At 43.1% G+C, this 16254-nt stretch overlaps 1 protein-coding gene across 2 annotated transcripts in view; it reads left to right on the top strand.

Annotated features, from left to right (window-relative positions):
- Parn (poly(A)-specific ribonuclease) overlaps positions 1–16254 on the top strand; it is a 141083-nt gene that overhangs the window by 34655 nt on the left and 90174 nt on the right. For both annotated transcript variants that reach the window (XM_021185317.2, XM_085832499.1), the window contains exons 15-18: positions 1753–1795; positions 2968–3043; positions 5191–5301; positions 5837–5906. In XM_021185317.2, coding sequence (XP_021040976.1) covers positions 1753–1795; positions 2968–3043; positions 5191–5301; positions 5837–5906 — 300 coding nt within the window. The remainder of the gene's footprint in view (positions 1–1752; positions 1796–2967; positions 3044–5190; positions 5302–5836; positions 5907–16254) is intronic.

The following is a 16254-nucleotide window of genomic DNA, read 5'->3' as shown; positions in this document are numbered from 1 at the left end:
GTTTGATCATGCCGTTAAAGATCAGATTCTAACTTAGAGTGAAAGTGGGAAGTAGGTGACAGCTCCCTTTTTCTCTCCTGCTTCCTGCTGTCTGAAGGACTGGTGAAGGGTCCTGTCATAGTTCTGGCCATTCACACATGTGGGATGTACCAATTTAATTGTTGATGTGTCTCAGCTGACAGTGCTGTTTCCTCAGTTAAGAACTAGAGGATAGAGGCTTTCCCCATCCTGTGTCTGCTTCTCCCCCTCTGGGTAGCCAGGCCCATTGAGCACTCAGCTGTACTGGAGGGAAGACAAGGATGCACAGACAGGATCTTGGTTAGTGCTGAGTGCAGCTTCAGAGAACTGGCTCCATTTATTAGGGGAAACAGAGGCTATTTAAACCTTTGTGGGGGTATGGCGGCAAGTATACATTATTGGCTGGGGCTGGAGTGCTGAGGTTGCCTCATTTGCGTGAGGAAGAATTCCAGGTGCTGCTGTACTTGACCTTATGAGGGGAGAGGAAGTTTAACCTGATCATTGCCTACATGACCTCCTCTGAGGAGGCAAGGGTCAGGGAACAAGGCAACGTGCACCAGGACCTGCAGGCCTAGGGCCTGAACAGAGCAATCCTACTCCTGCCGATTGTCCCCATTCTTGCTCCCGGCCTGCTTTTTTTGATCCCGTGGCTCTCTGGCCCCACACATCTTCTATCTTTGATTAATGCCAGTACTATTAGTGTTTTCCACAGTCAGCATTGCACTGCATGCTAGTTTGACTACACCATGCATACATGTCTGAGGAACCGCAAGTAAAATGCATGGAGCTTAAACAGTAAGACAATATGTCTTTTGAAGGAGGGCAAGTTAGGATAGCTACTGCTGCTATGGCCACAGTGTTTATATTTATGTGGACCTAGATTCAGATAGAGAGAACGTGTCCCTGGTCACTCTGGTCCCTGTAGTAGAGTAGTCAACTGTTCTTTTCTCATAGCTGTGAAGCACTACCTGACAAAGTCAGCCGGCATCGGTGGAGGGTACAGTCTGTCTTGACGGGAAAGGGAGGGTGGGGGGTTTGGAGTTGAGCACTTCTCACAAGAACTGATCAGGAAGCAGAGAAAGGACTTACCTGCCTTTCTCTGCTATTTTACCCACTCAGTGGTGGTAGTGCTACCAGCTTCCTAGGTGGGTCTTCCTTCCTCAGTCAAACCTCTGAAAACCTCCTCAAAGACTGACACAGAGGTGTGCTCATAGTTGATTTCAAATCCAGTCATGTTGACACTGGAGCTTAGCTGCCACTCTAAGAAATAGTAGCAGGAAACTAACCAATGCAGATTTTGGCTTCCATAAGAGTTCAGACTGCAAGCCAGATGGTGGCTGTGGGCAGTGGCAGGCTGGAAGGGTGGATCCATAGAACAGTAAAATGTGCAGTACCTGCCTCACTTTCAAGATAGATGCTAGCCTCCTCCCTCCAGGTACAGGTACGGAACCTGTCCCTTTGGCTTAGTATGGACTGCATGCAACACTTTGGTGAGTGAAGGAAGCCAGCAGATGGGACTCTGTCCTCAGCTCATCAACCACATTGCCACTCGATTCACACTGACCAGTGTGTTTGTTTCATCTGTCCACTTCTATGTGTATTATGAAAGTATTTAATATGTGAAGAATATGTTTTATTTATGAATCATTTTAAGTATTTTTATATTTTAACAAAGTACATTTTCAATATTGATATATATTTTATTTACCTTATTAAAATGTATTTTGTTTCCAGACTCTTGGATACTAAGTTGATGGCCAGCACACAGCCTTTTAAGGTATTATTTAAATCTGAACTATCACTCATACGATATAATTTGAAATTTCTGTTTGTTTGAGACAGACTCTTGGTATGCCAGGCAGGCCTTGAACTCACCCTGTAACTGATAGTAGTAACCTTGAACTTCTGATCCCTCCTGCCTTTGCCTCCCATGTGGTGGGATGCAAGTGTATGCCATCATGTCCAGCTTTCTTTGAAATTTTTTGTTATTACCACAAATAGCTTTGGAATTCTGATCTAGTTAAATGCTATTTCAGATACATTAAAAAATTAGAAAGGAAGAAGAGAGAATTTGGAAAAGATCCGAAATAATATAAAAATGTGAAGTTATCTTTATTTTTCCCATTTTTGAATGTATACCACCACCACCACCACCACACACACACACACACACACACACACACACACACACACACGGTTTCTCTGAATAACTGCCTTGGCTGTCCTGGAATTTGCATTGTAGATCAGGCTGGCCTTGAATTCAGAGATCCACCTGCATCTGCCTCCCAAGTGCTGGAATTAAAGATGTGCTCAACCACTGCCCAGCTTGTCATGTATGTTATTCAATAGGCCATACCTGCAAACAGTTTGTCCTTTCTCTGCCTGCCTTCTTATTTTGCATATTTGGACGTATATTCTAATAAGGATAATTTAAGTTAATGTGTTTACATTCTTGTCAAGGACTTTCTGAAGCCTCCTGAACAATACGTTAAGACAGTGCTTTCTAGTTCTGTGTCTCTACCAGCAATGGAACTGCCTGTAGCTTTTTTGCAGTGCCAGTCAAAGTACTGACATCCCCAACCCCTCAGCAAACATGGAAGTTTTTTTCTCTCTGCCAGTTTTTTTTCCCCACAATTTTGCTTTTGTAATGAGGTTGGCTTTAAACTCTTCCTCCTGCTGCCTCAGCCTCCCAGGTAGCTGGGATTACAGGTGAGCACCAGCACTGCCTGAGTTGATAGGCTTTACACTGTAAGTCTCTCCATTCATCACCTTTCAGTAGTGACCCTTGAACTTGTTCCTTTCACAAATGTGTTCTAATGGCTTCTGTTCTTTTAAGAGACACAAGAGGGCAGTATGGCGTGCATTTCCCACCTGGATACCCTAAATTGGCTCTCCTTAGTCTCTTGCTCTGAGATGACATGTCCTAATTCTCCACTTACTGCTTTGCAGGATATCATTAACAACACATCCCTTGCAGAGTTGGAAAAGCGGTTGAAAGAGACACCTTTTGACCCTCCTAAAGTTGGTAAGAATATTGAACATGAAAACCATCAAACTTTGGAAATTACTATGTTAATATGTTATATTCAACTTTGGAAATTCAAATACGTTATATGAAATGTCTTGGAAATGGTAATGTGTTATTTGTGGACTTTGGCTGGGTTAACTTCTAGGCCCTTGCTAGATGGCTGCTTTCTGAATAATGATGGTATTCTAGTTCCATGTCCAGCTATATCCACATCATGTTAAGAGTTTCATGGTAGTCACTTAACTGTGATGTTTGGCAATTAAAGTTTTAAGGCTTTTATTTCCTAATGGTTAGAATTGTCCCAAAACTTGATGTATCCTTTTATCTGGTGCATTATTTGAAGATCAGTGACTGATCATTGGAGATGCAATGAAAATACATTTTGGGTCTCAGAAAACCTAAGAAACTGGGCGTGCTGCCTAGATGAGAGCATACCTGTGTCCTCTGAGCTAAACAATGTCACTGAGGAAAGCCTGTGTTGAGGCACTGTGTCCTCAGTCCTGTTACCCACATTGAGTTGCTGACCTGCAGTTAGCATCCTATGGGCTGTGGTCAAAGACACTGATCACAGCACTAATGGTCCAGAAGTTGATGATGCAGGGTAGTAGGGTAGCATTGCTTCCCTTCTGGGTAATGGCCCAAGAATCCAATTACGATGTGAACTGGGTAGAGGGAGGGAAACCAATGCCCTGTGTGTAACTGTGTACTGGGATAATTGTTCTGGGGAATAATATCTTTAGCAGTTGGTGTCTAGGGTCTTACTTAAGCACTACATTGTTAAAAGGCTTTCTTTCTTAGCAAGTGTCAAGCCCAATATTTGGTATGTAAGGAAATTAAAGAATTCTTACATAAAAAAGCATAAATGATCCCAGCCATTCCATCACTAGTTTCTGCTCTTGCTTCTGACGAGGCACTCGCCTTTTTTTTGGGGGGGGGGGTGTTCCTCTGTGTAGCCCTGGCTGTCCTGGAACTTACTTTGTAGACCAGGCTGGCCTCGAACTCAGAAATCCGCCTGCCTCTGCCTCCTGAGTGCTGGGATTAAAGGCGTGCACCACCACGCCTGGCTTGACAGTGGCCTTTTTAACACTCATTTCCCACTTGATTTTAGGAAATAATTACTTATGAGTCAGAGCTGTATTCTGTCCTATTATTTTCATATTTCTTTGGTACAGAATTTACTGAAAAGCAGATTATTCTCACATTCATTCAGCACTTGTATGTGTGACTAAGAATTAACTTATAAATGGTTTTGTAGTACAGTAGCCCCATGGACTAAAGACAGCATAACAGCAAGCTCTGATCCATTTTGGGGTTGAATGTGCTTTTGTCTGTATAAATTGCTAGGTTTGGACCAGCCGGGGGCCCTGCTGCATCTGGTTGGACGTGTTGTTTTCTGGGACTATTTGGGACACTGGTGGAGGATGGTTATGAGCATGTGGCATGTTCCAGGACCCTGCCCTTTGCTGCCCTCCCCCAAAAGCCTTACGAGGGAAGGTGGATTATCATCTCATTTTTAGACAACTGGGGGGCTTAGGGGTGCAGTGCTTTGTCCAGGGTCACATTTGTGTGAGTGACAGAGGAAGAGGTTGACAGTCATCGCATGACCTCTCAGCGTTGCTGTTTGTTATTTACTTTGTTTACAGAGTCATACTTTGTAGCTGAGGTTGGACTAGAACTCACTATTTAGCCTAAGCTGGTCTCAAACTTGCTGTGGTTCTTTTGCCTCAGCTTCCCACGTACATCAATTTTAGGTGTGGCCACCGTGCCCAGCTTGGAGTCCTGCTTAGTCTCTGCTTTGTCCTACAAGTATGGTAAGAGTAGCAAGGAGGACTTGTCACAGGATGGGAAGCATAAGATTGCAAATGGCTCCAGTCAGTGTGGCTGTAGAGGCCTACAGCTGAATCTTGGTAAGGAAACTGAGGCCTTTTTTTTTTTTTTTTTTTTGGTCTGAACTGCAATTCCCATTTTTAGGGATTTTGTTATCTCGTATTATAAAAATAGAACTGAGCAATAAGACAGATCTCTTTGTGTCTTCAGGCCACATATACAATACACAAGACTGCAGTGTGGATTTGGCCAGGCATCATGCTTCATATTTTGCAGTGCTCTGGGAGAAATTGATCGTTCCTTTGTTTCCTCTTTAGAAAGTGCGGAAGGCTTTCCAAGCTACGACACAGCTTCTGAGCAGCTTCATGAGGCGGGGTACGATGCCTACATCACAGGGCTCTGCTTCATCTCCATGGCAAATTACTTAGGTACCTGAGATACATGTTTCTGTCAAATGGAGTGGATAGACCAGGCTTAGATAACAGATTCATCCGTGTTTCTCCTGGTGCAGGAGACTTGGAACCCCGGGATTGAGGTGCCTGCACCTGAACACCAACTTTCTAACAGTTGTCATTTACATATCCTCACACTGTAGAGTGCCAGAGGGAGGAAGCACCTGTGTTTCTCGTGAAGGAACCTGTTACCCTATTTGACCCCCAGAGAGCTCATTTAAGGTTGTCATTGTTTGGAATGTGGCTTCCATCTGGAAGTGGGGAAGGGATGGCAGTCTGTATCACCACTGTGGTCCTAGGGTCTGGCCGTCCTTATAGAAGCAGCAGGGTGTTGAGAGGGGAGCTAGAAGAGTTGAGGCGGGGACACGCAGGAAGGGACAACTGCCTGCTTCCTGTTGTAAGATGTGTGGACCTTCAAGAGTACCATTACCTCTCTGAGTGTAACCCACCATGTCCGAGCTTCTGCACGTTGACCATGTACTGTGTGTAATATCCTGCTTCTCTTCTCTAGGTTCTTTACTCAGTCCTCCAAAAATGTGTGTGTCTGCCAGATCAAAGCTCATTGAACCCTTTTTTAACAAGTAAGTAAGCAGAAGGTTGCAGCCTGGTTCTCACACTGTGGACAAGACCCATATCTTGGGGGACAGGGATCCAGGGTATATTTTAATTAAATACTTCTCATCTTTAGTTCTCAGATTTTTTTGAAAGTAGAAGTTGACTTTTTGGAAAGAAAGTATTTCTGATGGCATAGGTCTTTTCCAAAAATAAAAGATAGTGGTTTTGGCATTTAAAGCATCCTTCAAAGGATGCTTGTGTTTTAGTTAAATCCACTTCCTATCAAACTTTACACATGACATTATTATTTATTCGTATTTGCCTTATTAACTGATTACATGTTATTTCTAAGGAGATGTTAGATAAATAGGATGCTGAGCTAAGAAGCCATGCTTGTAATTGCATGCTCATTGGCTCTCTGTTTACGTCTTTTTCCTTTTGTGGTATGCAGGGGATTGAACCATGGTCTCATGCATGCTAGTGTTCTCCTGTCTATTTCATCCAACGAGGGAAAAACTTGTACTTGCGATTTCTGAAGAAGTCTTAAATTAAGAGCATTTTTCAAGAATCTCAAAGATTGTTATTTCCTACTGTGGTTTGTGCTTGTTTGGCAAGGTCTAAACTAAAGTTATAGATGTGGTGCCTGAGCTCTGTGCCACACCCCTCAGCTTTCTTGGCTTCAGTCTCTCTGACAGAGTTGATAGTAGATTCTGTGTGAGCCAAACAGAATGAGACAGGCACATCTATCATGGTATTGTGAACAGCTGTTTCAGAGCTGGGAGTTTCATCACTTCTGTACATCATGTGCAGCAGCTCCATTGTATCATGGCTTTACAGGGGAGGATATTGTTTCCTTAGGGTGTCTATATTACCTATAGGTCTACAGTTCTTTATTTGGTATGCTGTAGTGACAACTACTACTTCCAAACCAAGATTCTTACAGGCTCTGTAAGATATTCCCTGATAGTGATATTCCCTGATAGTGGTATTCCCTGAGTTAGTGAGTTTTATTGTGAATTATAATGTGGCTTCCTTTATTTTCTTTTTTCTCACTATCTTTCTCCTATCATTAGGAATCTTATCTGTGAGTGCTTTGCCTACATTATATCTGAACACCATGTGTGCTTCTGGTACCTTCAGAGACCAGAAGGAGGAGTTAGATCCCCTGTAACCGGAGTTTGTAACTGTTTTTTGTTTTGTTTTGTTTTGTTTTGTTTTGTTTTTTGTTTTTTTGAGACAGGGTTTCTCTGTGTAGCCCTGGCTGTCCTGGAACTCACTTTGTAGACCAGGCTGACCTTGAACTCAGAAATCCACCTGCCTCTGCCTCCCAAGTGCTGGGATTAAAGGCGTGTGCCACCACTGCCCGGCTGTTTGTAACTGGAATTACAAACAGTTGTGAGCTGCCATGTAGGTGCTGGCAACTGAATCTGAGTCCTGGAAAAGCAGCCAGTTCTCTTAACTGGTGAGTGGTCTCTCCAGTACCCCTTTTTTTTTTTCTATTTTTGTTGGTATTTTATCTGGAAGTTCAGAGGAAATATGTATGATATTGATGACCTTTTCAAAAGAGAGCATTGTGTGATGTTTATTGGAAATTAAGTTGAAGTTTTTTGGCATGGAAAATGAGTTGTGCTAACACAAGTTTCTTTGATGTCTGGCCAGTTCATTAAGAGTGGGGAAAAAAGAGTGAAAAATCATTTTCTTAGCATTAACCTCTTATTTCAGAGCAGTGTTTTTCTTTGTAATTCTTCTTAAATCCATGCCATAGACCATGGAAGCCACTGGTGCCAATACATATGATTGAAGTTTCAAGCATCTCTTACATTTTTATGGACATGGTATTTCATTCTCTGTTCTACAGTATTTTTCAAATTGAAATGTTTAGTTCCTGCAAGTATTTGAAGCAGAAGTTCTCTCTCTATTACATTCAACTTACAAAGTCAGGTGTTGTGGATACCGACTGGGTTAGAGGGTGACTGCATTTAGCTTCTGAGTCTCACATGTCCCCAACAGAGCAGAACAGCCTGATCAAGAGCTTTTCTGCATGAATATACGCCAGATGCTGTACAGCAGTCTCATTCCAGGATTTCAGGCCTCTAATCCTGGTACTTGGAAGACAGAGTCTAAGACTACCTCTGGACTATACAGTAAGCTCTAGGTCCACCTAAGCTACAGTGTGAAATTGTCTCCACCAAAAAACATAAGGCTTCATTTAGCAAGAGAACATCTGTCCATTTAGGATTTTTCTTTTTGAGGGGCTAAAGTCTAACTAAATACATACCTAAATTAGTTGAATAGGGGATAAGATCAAGAATCCTTCTACAATTTTCACTGAGAAATTGACTTTTGGCCTATTTTTTCTTGTTTGTAAATGCTTTGAAGAGACAACACTGTGGTTTTTCTACTATGTGTTGTAATATCTTGGGCTGGTGCAGTCATATCTCCTGATGCACTGCTACTTTTGACATCTCTTGTGTTGTGGTTTAGGAGTCGCTGCACAAAAGCACTGGAGTATTGATCTCAGTCAGACAGGGATGGTTTATGGTTTGCACTCCCAGATACTGAGCAGACCTCCAGGACCACAAAGAAATAACTTAATTGTGGTACCATCTGTCCTGCAAGCAGACTTTATAGGAAAAACCAGGTTCAAACATTTAAAAGGCAAGGGGGAGCAGTATTACATTACTAGACAGAGTATTATCAGCTGACCTTTAAAAGCTGATTGGTCCTGAGCAGGTAAGAGAGGTGGTGAACGGGGGAAGTTTTGAACATTGAGATAACAGAGCATGGGTATTATAATCATAACTCTGCCTTATTAGTAGCATTCTTCAGTGTCACCCACAAAACCACAGTGAGCTCATATGCAGGTGCAGGAGCTTCTGCCTGGTGGTCACCTCTGACTCAAGCCATAACAGTTCATATTGACCTTTAACTTGGTGGGTCCTATGTAAAGCTTTGTGGAATTCCTTAAGATTAACAAGCTTCAGGATGTACAGAACGTAACATTAATGGGATTTGAGATCAGCATGACTCTGCTCTGACTCAAGTTAGTTTTCTTTATCAGTGACTGGCAGGCATGTTACAGCAACAGTATGAAGCAGCTGTCAGGCATGGAACAAAATAGCTACAGCTATTCTGGGGTTGGACAAGATGGTTAGACCACATCATCTTCCTTCCTAGCAGTCACATTGTTTGCAAGTCTGACCTATCATATTAAAACTTTAGTTTTGTCATTTTTCAAGTTACCATGTTTATAAACATCAAACATTGGCTCCCAATATTATATCAATGAATGATTTTAGAAAAATATAACTTTTATTGTTGCAGGACATTTGATCACAGTGTGAATTCTGAGATTGGATTATTTACTGAAAAAACTGTTTCTAGTTGTGGTGTGGCTCATTGTTTAGCACACACCTTAAACCCTCTTCCTGGAATATAGATACACCCTTAGTACACACCTTTAATCCCAAACAATGAAGATAAAGTTAGTTTGTAGAAACACCCACTTTTGAAAGTGATATCTAATTGAGTAGCAGACAACATGATGAATCAGAGAAAGATCTGACAAAATAGGATATGCCCAACTTTCAAGAGAAGAGACATAAGGGAAGCTACTTAAGGGGCAGTACAGAGAAAGGAGGCAGTTTTACCAGGACAGTTTATAGAGAGACAGGTTGTAGAGAGAGCACAAACTAGACACAGGGAAAGACAGATCAAGCCAAAGAATAAGAAGAGCCTGAAGAGTAAAAACAGATTGCCAGAATTAGTTTGAGGCCAAGCAGAGCAGTTCAGGAGAGAAGCCAGATTGAATCAGTCAGTTTGGAGAAGAGTCTGAGCTAAAACAGCTGAGTTGGACCAGCCAGCCAGAATTCAGAAAGCGCTAGAAAGGGTGAGCTTACTTAGCAGTAAATCTCAGAAGCTGAAAACATTCTAGGTCTCGATAAGATTGTTCGGAGGCTTGCAGCTTCCATGACTAGGCCCAGGTTAGCAATTGGAGGGGTAGTAAGCCTCAGAGACTACAATTACCATAGGAGGATAAAAGGGACTTTTCTGAAGGCCAACTTATTTCATTAGTCTCTTATTTTTTTATTTTTATTTTCAAACAGGGTCTCATGTAGCCTCTGTCCTCAGACTTTCTGTGTAGCTGAGAAAGATCTTGAATGTCTACTTATTCTGTCTCTCTCTTCCAAGACAATTAATTTTTATAGTCATTTCTCTAAATGTAGATTTCCTATACTGGCATGAAGTCTGCCCTCACACATCACAAACAGTTGTGTGTTTTGTTGTCATCAGATTTCTGTTTTAAAAGTAAAGTTTGAGGCAGGTTGGCAGAATGGCTCAGTAGGTAAAGGCACTTGGCACAAAAGCCTGGCAACCTGAGTTTGATTCTTAGAACCCATTAAAGGTGGAGTGGGAGAATTCACTCTACAGAGTTTTTGTGACTTCCACGTGCATGCTGTAACATGTGTACCCACATATACACAGCATGCACACATACAATAATAATTATAAATAGAATTTTTAACAAAGAAGAAAGGGGTAAACCTTGAACGAAAGATGAATTCATATTTCCATGTAAAATTGTGTGTGTGTGCATGTGAATGTGTGTGTACCCACTGACAATGGGGATGGAACCCTGTATCCCATGTGTGCTAAACCTTATGACTGAGCTATACCTCCAGCCAGTGAAGTCCGTATGTATGTGCATGTGTGTGTGTGTGCATGTGTGTGTGTGTGAAAACTGAGGCATGGCAATGGGAGTTGGGTGGCAGTGTCCTGCTTGTTTCCGTGACTCTCTGGTCAGGACATGGTCTATTTTATAACCTTGATCTATTTGAATCAATGCATAAAAAAACAGACTTAGAAAAGATACTTTGGCCAAACCCTTTAAGGCTGGAATGAGATAAAAATATGCTCTGCTTTCACTGTCACTGAGCTACAGAAGGAGAGTCAGGCCTTTGCCTTGTATCTTATGAACAGCTGTCTGTCTGTCTGCACGGCATTCTGACATCTCTTGAAGACAACTTCCTATGAAGCTTAATGAAAATAGGGGTTCCTCCTCTACTTAGCACTGCCTTCCTGCCCTGCTCCCTAAAAGAATCATTGTGGTTGTGGCAAGATGTAGGCTTTACATTTTTACTTTAATGCTAGCAGTGAACTCGTTTACCCTTTGGCTATAGATCTGAGTGTGGAGTATCTCCTGCTGTGTGTTCTGCTTTCGAGAAGGAAGACTGTGCCAGCCTGGTCAGCCTGGTCAGGGACGCAAGGTCACTTTGAACTGGGCATTTACAAACATTAATATCCTATTATTCAAATGATGATAATGTTACAGTTATGGAAGGTTGTGACAGCATATTTAAGAGCAGCAAGTAGAGAGAGGAGATGATTCCTTACAGCCCAGTCTACAAATAAAGCTCACTCATGTTTTATCCTTTCATCTAAGGAAAGTGACCATGTTCTGGCAATTTTAACTGTAGTCAACCTGCACTGTGCTCTCAACGGGTTGCATGTGTGCACCTGCCCAAGAGCTACCTGAATTGAGAATCGCACACACACACCAGTTAATTTCGATATGCCTTGACTAGCTTAATAGCTGGGTTCTTCTAATCCTTCCCTTGGCTACCAAATACTCCCCTCTGGTATTCAGAGTTAACATCCTTTAAAATCTATATTTCTTGTCTGCTACTCCAGACTTAACCAGGGAAGTGGCTAGGGCCACTCACCGCAATTCTTACATGGCTGGTCCATTCTATGCCCCTCTCGTGGTGATTCTGCTTCTTCCTCTCAAGCCTAAAAGTCCTGCCTCTGTCTTTCCTGCCCTGCCATTGGCTGCTGGTATCTTTATTTACCAATCAGAGCCAACAGGGGCAGGGTCCCTCAGTGTCTTCAGTGCAGACACTATTGTAGCAGTTTTGTAGATCAAAATTAACATTATAACACAAGCGGCATTAGCCCCAGTCCACTTCAGGCAATAGACAGGGTCTTTTAATTTTTTTTCTTTTTTTACTTATTAATAGTTGGGGAATACTGTGAATGCAGATGCATGCATACCGTAGTTCATGTAATCCTTGTAATCCTTTGTTCATGTGTGGATGTTAGAAGACAACTTTGGGGAGTTAGTTTTCTCCTTTTATATGTAAATACAATGTAGCTGTCTTCAGACACATCAGAAGAGGTCATCGGATCCCATTACAGATGGTTGTAAGCCACCATGTGTTTGGTGGCATTTGAACTCAGGACCTTCGGAAGAGCAGTCCTTGGTGCTCTTAACCGATAAGCCACTCCCTAGCCCTCTCCTTTTATCTTTATGTGGGTTCTGGGGATCAATCAAACTCAGGTTGTCAGGCTGGCCATCTTGATGGCCCTGTTTTTTTTATATTTTATTTTCTATTTTTTTTAACACAATATGTATGGCTCAAAATATATCAAAGTTGATTGACTTGGGTTTTTTTGTTTGTTTGTTTTTTGAGTCAGGGTCTCTCTGTGTAGCCCTGGCTGTCATAGAAGCCACTCTGTAGACCAGGCTGGCCTTGAGCTCAGAGAAATCCTTCTCCTGCCTCCTGAGTTCTGGGGTTAAATGTGTGCGCCACTTCACTGAAGAGATTTTGAGACTGAAGGATTAGAGCCTCAGCTCACTGCTGTCAGTGCCATTCATACCCAGCAGTGTGTATTCAAGGTCAGGAGTGCTTAGTGGTAATGTGGGGGAGAGGACATAGTCTCATGTCTCTCTGCTCAGCCCCCAGAGAGAGCACTGTTTTACCTTCTGTCCCTGGTCACACTGTGCAGTCTCCCCTCCTTACAGCTTGCCGATTGTTAGTGCAGGTGTGAGCTGTGCTGCTAGAGGCACGTGTGTCACAGGGCCACAGGGCTGTTTTCTGTCTGTGTTTACGAGTCAAACCATTTGCTCACTCTTTTGTGTCTCGTCTTTCTCATCTGCAAATTGCGGCTGCTAGGACTCTTCTGTGGGACTCTGCGGGTGGAGAGATACAGTTCAGCATGCTCCTCCATGCCCAGCACACAGCCTCACGCAGCTTGTCTCTCTGCACAAGGGTGGAAAATGGAAGAGGGGCTGTTTGATTCTTACAGGAGACACTGTATAATCGTATCTTTTGCACTGTTCATACTCTTTAAATAGGATTTTGTATTAAATTAGAACCCTTGGCCAGAAAGCAGAAGAACTGTGGTCCTAGGGAGAAGACTTGAATGGGTCGCTTTTCATCTGTTTTGTTTTCTTCCAGAACTTAGCAGGTTCTGGATTTTTTTGTTTTGTTTTGTTTTTTGATGTTGTTGTTTTTTTGTTTTGTTTTTTTCGAGACAGGGTTTCTCTGTGTAACCCCGGCTGTCCTGGAACTTACTCTGTAGACCAGGCTGGTGTCGAACTCAGAAATCCTCCTGCCTCTGCCTCCCAAGTGCTGGGATTAAAGGCGTGTGCCACCACGCCCAGCTCTCTGTTTTGTTTTTAAATAAAGGAGTCTTACCATGTTGCTCAAGCTAGACTCAATCTCTTGGCTTCTACCAATTCTCTTTTATTAGCTTCCCAAATATCTGTGGCAGTAGACTCTTGGCACTCTTCCCTGTTTGCTAACTGGGATGTGTGTGTGTGTGTGTGTGTGTGTGTGTGTGTTTCTGTTGTGTATGTATCTGTTATGTGTGTATTTGTTAGGTGTGTGTGTGTGTTTGTGAATCTGTTGTATATGTATCTATTATATGTGTGTGTGTGAGTGTCTATGTATCTGTATGAGTGTGTATGTATCTGGTGTCTGTGTGTGTCTGTTATGTATATGTGAGTACCTATAGAGATGACTAGAAGAGGGCATGGGATCCCCTTCAGCTGGAATCAGAGGTAGTGGTTGTGAGCTGGCCAATGTGGGGCTGAGAACCCAACTTTCATCCTCTCTAAGAGCAGCAGTGCCCTTAACCATTGAGCTGTTGTCTTTCCAGCCCCTAGCTACTTATTTCACTGACTTCCATGTGTCTTACTAGCTTTCTCCCTGTGCTTTCAATTGTCATACTGAATGGTCTCCTACTTAGAGAACAGAAAGTCGAGAGCTATTTTCTTTCATTTCTAATCAGAATCAGTCTTTTTCCAACTTGCCTCCAGAAGCGCATGGTGGCAGCAGTTGCACACAGTCGTGTAACAAGGTGGGAAGCTGCTGGGGAAATTTCCACGCTAGCAGTGCCTAAGCCTACCTGCAGGACTTCCTGTCCCCTGCTGGGTCTTGTTATTTAGTCTTGCCTAAGTTTTCAACCCTCCAGTCTCACTATATGTGGAGGTCAGAGACATCTTGCTGGAGTCTGTTGTCTTTACTGATGCAAATGTGTATCATATTTACATGTGTGTTTCTTTGAACATTGTAGCATACAGTGGGTTAATACTGGCATTATTTTGTAATCTTTTTTGGACTGGTAGGGAATGATTCAGATGAGCCATAGTTTATGGCATTGGGTCATCAAAGAATCACCTTTCACTTCAGTGCCCGCCCTGGGGTGGAGGTGGAGGGAAGGACTCCATGTCTGATGAAGGTTATGGGTGTCAGTTCTGTCTTGTATAGATCAGAGATGTTCTTCAGTGTGACCTTCGTGGTTAAAGCTTACTTTGTGGCCAACTCACGCTCTGAGCTCAGGGTGGCAGCAGTTGCACACATGGTCTAGGAGGTGGGAAGCTGCGGGAACATTAATTTTGGTTCAGCTCTGCCGCATTAGGGTTACTCTCATCGTTGTGAGGCTCTCTCTAGAGCCCCTGTGCCATGTCATGCACAGGTCTGATTTCTGTGTCCTCCCTGCTTTGGGGGCTGTTTAGTTCTCTGCAGCCTAGATGTGAAAGCTTAGAGAAGTGCTGTCACTAATTCACGTGAAAGTGATTTCTGTCAAATACTGGGAAGGCAAGTCTGATAGGGCAAGACTGACACAGCGTTTTCAGGAGAGATTTGGATGTTTTACCCAAGGGTAAATACTGCTTACTTTTTTATTACCAAATCTTAGCCTTTGACGGTATTGTGCATGTGCACAGTGCACTTAGCCTTTGACAGTGTTGTGCGTGTACACAGTGCATTCTGGTTGCTTTTCCCTCTACTTTCCCTCATCTCCTTCCATCCCCTGCCAGCTGTTCTTCTTTCTTATAATTTCCTTTCCATATCCATGACTTTTTTTTTTTTTTGTAAACATACAGAGTTTAATTAGGACTGTCTCAGTGACCTTGGGTTTGGAACTATACATTAGCACCTAGTGGGCTCACCAGTGGCTGACAGCTGGTGTTTACACTTCCTCCTTTAGTTGCCAGTAGTTCAGCAGTAAATGATAGGACCTTCTGAGCCTGTTCCCTATCCTTAGATGACTGTAAGAGAGCCCTGGTATGTAGGGCTCAGTGCCCTGGTATGTAGGTGTAGCTACTGTGAGTTCATGATTACCATGCTGTCTGTGTCCTGTCTAGGAGTTAGGGTTCTGCAGCCCTTCTTCCTGTCTTCTGACTCTTTCTATATTCGTTCCAACCCCTCTTCTGAAATGTTCCCTGAGCCTTAAGGGGTTTATCCAAATGTCTTGTTTAGGGCTGACCATTCACTTACCGTCCTTCATTCTTAGAATTGCATGTAATGAGTCTCTATATTTCCCTCTGTTTGCTACAAAGAGATTAAGAATGGACTCAGCTCCAGGTCTTTGTCTCCTCCACTGAGGGTTAATCCGGTGGGCAAGCCAGGGACGTAGGGAGGGGCTCACTCCCAGAAAGGCACACTCACCTCAGGGTACTGTGCTTTTCCTTTCAGGGACTTCTTCCCACTTCTCATGAGCCGCCATGATGTTTGGCTGGGCCTGCCAGCCATTCCTTAGAAAAGCATAACTGTTTCTTTTTCTTCTTGTCTTTTTCTTTGAGATGCTGGCCAAAGCCCAAGTATGCTTTTAAACATTAACTAATGCTGTGGGCCTCCTTGCTCCTTCTAAAGCCCTCTTCCCTGCCGTGCGTGCGGTTGCTGCCTGCTGCCAGGTGGCTGACCTCCATGCTGCCCAGCCTAGACACTTGGTTTTTGTTCCTTCTCTTCTTCCTTTCTTCCCTTCCTTTCCTGGCAGCTGTGAGAGCTACGGCTTGCCTGTCATGGGGTTTCTTCTTAAACTGTAATAACTTGTCCTCAGGATTCTGTTTGAGTCTGTTCTTTGCTCTTGAGCTTCCCTTTGTTGATACCACCAGATAGTGGTGGTTCATCCCAACACTCAGGAGGCAGAGACAGGGATCTCTGTGACTTTGAGACCAGCCTGGTCTACATAGTGAGTTCCAGGCCAGCCAGGGATATACAGTGAGACCCTGTCTCAGAAAACAAACAAAAACCAACAACAAAAAAGATTATTGACACCTTGACTCCACCAGCAGCCAGTTAACTGTGG

This window comes from Mus caroli, unplaced genomic scaffold, assembly GCF_978045245.1.
Source record: "Mus caroli unplaced genomic scaffold, Mus_caroli_1 scaffold_17, whole genome shotgun sequence".
Taxonomy (NCBI): Eukaryota; Metazoa; Chordata; class Mammalia; order Rodentia; family Muridae; genus Mus; species Mus caroli.
Note: the sequence above shows the minus strand (reverse complement) of the source record. Positions and strands in the feature narration are given on the sequence as shown.